This window comes from Podarcis melisellensis, assembly GCF_964234715.1.
Source record: "Podarcis melisellensis genome assembly, chromosome: 4".
Taxonomy (NCBI): Eukaryota; Metazoa; Chordata; class Lepidosauria; order Squamata; family Lacertidae; genus Podarcis; species Podarcis melisellensis.
Window position 1 is genome coordinate 70,892,732 of NC_138531.1, and position 6,356 is coordinate 70,899,087.

General features: G+C 38.0%; 1 protein-coding gene across 1 annotated transcript in view; it reads left to right on the forward strand.

Moving 5' to 3' along the window:
• The window catches only part of IMPG2 (interphotoreceptor matrix proteoglycan 2), a gene marked incomplete at its 5' end in the record, with an annotated part of 63,993 nt that extends 58,014 nt beyond the window's left edge, over positions 1 to 5,979 (forward strand). Inside the window, 4 exons of the mRNA XM_081909127.1 lie at positions 321 to 519; positions 767 to 846; positions 1,384 to 1,451; positions 3,334 to 5,979. Of these exons, the coding sequence (XP_081765253.1) occupies positions 321 to 519; positions 767 to 846; positions 1,384 to 1,426 (322 nt within the window). The 3' untranslated portion in view covers positions 1,427 to 1,451; positions 3,334 to 5,979. The remainder of the gene's footprint in view (positions 1 to 320; positions 520 to 766; positions 847 to 1,383; positions 1,452 to 3,333) is intronic.
• Between the last annotated feature and the right edge of the window lie 377 nt (positions 5,980 to 6,356).

The following is a 6,356-nucleotide window of genomic DNA, read 5'->3' on the forward strand; positions in this document are numbered from 1 at the left end:
GCCGCAACCCCAGAGTCGGCCACGACTGGACCTAATGGTCAGGGGTCCCTTTACCTTTAAAGTCAACCCCCTCAGGTGGTTCAGACATGGAAGCTCTATTCATGTTAGACAAGCATCCCCAATAAGAGTTGAACACAGCTTCTGGAAGAGCACAACTGTCAGTTACCTGTTTGAGGTGTTGCTCCACTTTGCAGCATGAACATTGGTTAACGTCTAGCTTATTCCCTGGAATGTCAGAGATTGTCAGTTAAGCTTTGGGAAATATTTTGCAAAGAGGGGATTCCTGTGTTTGACATAAATTCTTTTTACTTTCTTTACAGGCAAGGAGACAGCCTTTCATCTATTGAAAATGCAGTGAAATACAACCCAATGTATGAAAGTGACGCTACTGGACACAGCCACTATTATCGGAGATATCCACAACTTACTTCCTATAGTTCAACAAGCAATGAGACATCCACTGAGTACAGCAGTGAAGAAATCAGGCACATTTATGAACACAGTGAGCTAACTAAGGAGGTGGGTAACTTTACTTGTTTTGATGTGACCTCTTATCGCATCAGAATGACTTGCTAATAGCACATCAGTGTGCAATTTCAGTGCTAAATATGGAAGACTAATTTGATGAAAGCGTAGTCAAAAGTACTGAAAATATAAAATTTGTACATTATGCTGCTCTGTATTGTACTATACAGAACACCTTCATTTGGAACTGTTGTGTTTTATATAGGACAATTGTGTAATATATTATTTTCTAACGTTCCAGGAAATTCAAGACAGAATTAGGATCCTGGAACTCTATGCCAAAGATCGGCAGTTTGCAGAATTTGTAAGGCAGCATCAAATGTGAGTTAAATGTTTCTTAACTACTTCTGTAGGTTTTTTCCCCCATTGAACCTACTCATTGTGTTCTACGCAACAGTTGATTCATTCAGTGATCAGCTAAATTATCATACTGTAGGGTGCAAGGAAGAAAGTAGATACAAAACCTTCATGATTATATTGAAAGTATAAAACTGTTCAAAAGAGTTAATTATTAGCCTTAGGTCAATAGCATTTATTTCCCTAATTATTAAAATTGAATTCCTCACTGTTCCCCAGTTATTTATATTTCATGGTGGAAAATTATTACTGTAACTCTAAATCCCATATTGTAAGGACAACTGCAATTTTAGTGCCATTGCAACTTCAAATTATATCTCAACATATTACAAAAGCAGTTAAATGTTTAGGAGGTAGTAAAAATGAGCCAGTCTAGAACCATTATTCGCTGCTGAAAAGCTTAAGGTTAAGCAGAATCAAATGGATATGAGAAAGAGATTATTTTCGGTATTTTTGTTTAAGACTAGATAATATTCAATAGTTTCTTCCCCTTTAAAATAGGAGTTTGAAAGCTGTCAGAAGCACAAATCCTACTACAAGTTAGTCCTGAGTTCTACACATTCAACAAGGTAATGACTAAGAATATGTAGTTATTAGTAGAATGTAATGTCTGCTACTGTGGGTTCTATGAGACTGGAAAATTGTCATGCTAAGTTATGTCATTACAAAGCTTGTTCGTTGCAAAGAATATCATTACAAAGGTTGTTCCAGCTGGTGCCTGGAGCTCAACCATATTTGCTATCTTTGATGGAAATTATGAAGAATTGATTCTGATTGTTCTATTATATTAGACCGTAAGGTTTTGTCTGCAAACTTTCTGAGTTGCTCAGACTACTTTGCTATTACTAGGAGGGACATTAAAGTGCAATGTATTGCCAAAACATTAATTGTCTATTGCTGCTCTCATCTTGAAGAAGCCAAATTGGGTAGATAATTTAACTGAGTATATGGTCAGTCGTCATGACATCTATTGGCATATCTAGCAGGGCAAGGTAAACTGTAGCATTCAAATCTATTCTAGGCTAGTATTTAGCAAAAGGCAGCAACCGAAAATCCACAGTGCTTATTTTATTTTAAATGCCTTTCTCTAACATAAGCCGCAAAGTTCTTGGAGTTAAGACATGAATGTCATACACAAGGAAGATTTTGTTACATAAAACATTTTTATTTACAAGAAATAAATATTTTATTTATTTGGAATGGATACAGCTCATGTGTTTCCTCAGTTTAGAATGATGTTTCACAGGTGCTGTGTACTGTTGCTCTGTCCCAGAACATGTTATTAATGCCAGAAGTCTTAGACTGTTTTTTTCATCAGAAACAGAAAGGGTTCTTGTAGCATTTTGAAGACTATTATTTTAAATACTTTAGCCATCATAATCAATGCATTTGATGAAGTGAATACTAGTCTATGGAAGATCATGCCATAATAAATGTGTTAGCCTTTGAGGCGGGTGGCGCTGTGGGTTAAAGCCTCAGTGCCTAGGGCTTGCCGATCGAAAGGTCGGCGGTTCGAATCCCCGCGGCAGGGTGTGCTCCTGTTGCTCGGTCCCAGTGCCTGCCAACCTAGCAGTTCGAAAGCACCCCCAGGTGCAAGTAGATAAATAGGGACCGCTTACTGGCGGGAAGGTAAACGGCGTTTCCGTGTGCTGCGCTGGCTCACCAGATGCAGCTTTGTCACGCTGGCCACGTGACCCGGAAGTGTCTCTGGACAACGCTGGCCCCTGGCCTCTTAAGTGAGATGGGCGCACAACCCCAGGGTCTGTCAAGACTGGCCCGTACGGGCAGGGGTACCTTTACCTTTACCTTTATTGCTTCTGAAACATTAGGGGGATATACTACAGGTTGCCCCTGAGCACATTCAGGGTGTCCATTCTTCAGCAACTGAGTAACCATGATAACTAAACTAAAGGAATGGAAGAGGAAGAGCCTCTCTGCAAGTGATGAAGTCTCTTTGTTTTCCTAGTTTCTCATTGTACAGTTTCATTAATTCGGAAGAAATTATGGGGCTGGTCTAGTCAATTTTGTTCCAAAAGGAAAATGAACTTTTGTAAAAATTGTGCAGGCCTACATGAATGTATGTGTGTATGCAACCATCCTTTCCCCATCTAAAACACAATTTTTTTTTAAAGAAAGAAGAAAAAACAACCACACATGTGTTTTAAACTACTTCAAAAATTTACTTTGTCTTTATTGGAGTTGTTTCCTAACCGACAGAGACTCATTCCAATCACATCAAAAATTTGCAGTAGTTAACATAGTTTTATTCTGGGGGCTCATCCCCACGATTCCAGGATGCTTCCTGAAAAACTTTTTAAAAAAGCAGGGCGTAAAACATGGATTTGGTGCTATGAATAAGAACAACCTGTGCTCCAGGTGTTTTTGTAATCTGTACACAGCCTTTGATAAGAACTTACACAATTATGGCAGACTTCTCTTTTTTCTTTTCAGGAATTTTGCTCTTAAAAGTGGATCCAGTACAAGAATCACATAAGATGAAGATGGATGGTGTTGCTACAGGAACGAGGCACTGATGCGGCTTCAGAATTTCTTATAGTCTTTTCAGTGTTGCATATGGATATTAATGGTTCATGAATGGATTCGTTTGACCTTGAAATGAATGAAAAAAAATGTAAGAAAGGCTCTTTTCCCTTGGATTTTCAAATGCAATGGACATCACTGAAGATGACTCAAAGCTGTAACAATCATGAAAGTTAGTTTGATTTATTTGCAAAAAGGGGCGGGTTTTAATTAAATGGGCTACTGGCCACTGTACACATGATTCTTTTCTTGTTTTGTAAATCTTTTTTCTCACATCTTCTTTTTGGTGGGGAGGGGCTATATAAATAAAAACTAAAATAAAGTGATGGTGTTCCCTGCTTTGGAGGGCTAATTTTTGCTGTTGAAAACGTGTTAGTAGGGAGAAAAATGCTGTGTTGCATGTGACAGGTTTATAGGTAACGACTGTTTCTGCACAAGCAATTTTTTAAAAGAAGGAACTATTTGGTCCACAAGGTAAAAGAGAAGTTAGTTATCTAGCTGTTTTGCACATAAGGCATATTTAGCCTTTCTTGTCCAATATAAAATTAGAAGAAAATCTATTATTAGGAACATACTAAATGAAGAATTTCAGACTGCAAGTTTCCTCATATTTTTGAAGTTGTCCTGACTGTTGGCTTTCATGCTATACTAATTAGATAAGATGGCCTGAATCATCTAGGAAGTTATCTCTCCACGAAAAGAAATACGAGTGGCTGTGTACTCGTTTGTTTTTTTTACATATATCACAGGCACATGTTACTGAAGGCAAGAAGGGCTCCAGTTAAATAAAGGATTTTTAAACTAATAAGGGTTCAGAAGTTTGTCAGAAATTTGATTAAGTGTATGGTTGTTGTTGCTGATTTTTTTAATTAAAAAAATGTTTTGTTTTAATTTAGTGCATTTTCTGTGCATCTTGTTTTTTTCTCATTAATGGATTCATGATAATGGTTTTGTAAGCTATGATTTGTACTGGGTTCAAATATCCCACTAGAGAGATACCAGTCAAGTTCTTAATTCTTTGGAATTGCTATGGATTTGCCCTCCCCACTATTTCTTGGCTGTATCTGCGTACTGTCTCTTCTTGGTTGAGATCATTCTGAACTGAAGAATAATTTTTGTCTTGCCCCCTAACAAGGCAAGTATGAATAATTTTGGGTAGTAGGTAATTCCTGGAATTGCATGACCTTGTTTGGGTAACTCTTAATAAATAGCAATAGGGGATAAATATTTCTCATGTGAATTCACATACACAATTTGTGTGTCTCTCTGGTGCTTAGCTTTTCTTAGTGACAGATATTCGCAGTTTTGATTCAGTTTTGCATGGTTTAGAGGTGATGACCCCAGGATTTGGGGGGGCTGTGCTAAAGACAATGCTGGCTCAAATCCAGCACACCTTGTTACTCCTCTAGTTTGAGTCATACTGTTGATTCTAGTAATTCTGTTCCTTATGGAGGATCAAGGCAAATCCAAAACTTTTACTCCAACCTATATGCTTGCCCTCTCTCCCAGATGTAGCCTGTTTTAACTGTGATCTCCACATGTACAATGCTACCCTGCAGCCTTAACATTCCTCCATGCAATTTATGCAAAGTTTGGGATTCCCAAGGCCATTTCAATCCATTTGAGGAGCAGAGGTCCAATAAGTGAAAGGATTGATCCTCCAGCTTCCATTTCTTTGCAGCTGGAGGTACATCCTAGGATCTAGCTCTGAAATGCATTGCTGTGTAACATGGTGCAAGAGGAACCACCTCTTCCTGCTTCTTTCCTGCCTTCATACTCTACCAATAATTTGCCATTTAGGGCTGGTCTGCACTGCTGCTTTGCTGCACACAAATGTTCTCTTGGGGTGAATCCGAAGTGCCTTTTCCCTGCGGCTTCTGCAGGGAGCACAGCTGGAGTCGAGGCACTAGTTAATCTTACATAAAAATCATCCCAGTATAAAAAGGGGCCATTTTACATCATCTGAAGATACAGCTGAACAAAACACTGTTGTCACAGTTGGGTGGAGCTGAGTGCACACTTTTGTCTAATTATCAGCTTTTCATATGACTTTTGCTATTGCTATGTGTGCGATTGTGAAGAAATCCTTGCGATAATCCTCCAGTCTTAAAACACAGCTCAGTTGCAACAACACAATATAATTAATGAAAACACGCGGAGAAAGGAAATTTAATTAATGGGTTCACAGGAAAAGAGATACTGCATAGGCAAATGTGCCTAAAGCAACGAAAATGAAAGCAAGCAAACTAATCGGCAGTGCAGACACAGCTTCCGTTATAGAAATAAATAATATTTTAGTTATCATTAGAGATCGACAAGTAATATATCATGTAGTCTGAGAGAAAATTCTCTAGCGTGTAGGCAAACTCTGTGTGATGTGGCTCTGTGCACATCCTTCAACAACAGCTTCTTATTTCTTGAATGCTAGCTTTGAAGAGGTTCTGGTCATGCTAAAAATGAATATTTCATTGTGTATACAGGAAATGTTTTTCTTATTGTACATAATATTATCTGTTTATTTTTCACTGCAATAAAACTTTTTTGTTGTTTCAAAAATCCCCGAGATTTATTATTTATCATTTATATAGCAATGATGCAACAGTGTAATTGTTGAGAAGCCCTAAAGGCTTGTAGGTTAGTTAATTTAGCTGATAGAATTTCTGAATTGCTTCACACAACAGAGAGTTCCGAAGTGATTTACAAAACAAAAATACAACAAAATACAGTTGAAAATACAAGCACATATTAAAAATGTAACCAGAGTAAAAGCATCCAATATCTAACATCCAACAGGTGCTATTCTCATGTTGGGGGAAACAAAGATACCTGTTCCTGGCATCAAAATGATGACAAAGCTAACCCAAGATAAGCCTTTCTCAGGAGAGCATTCTATAGAGGGGGAGCTATCACAGAAAAGGCTCATTCTTTCACCA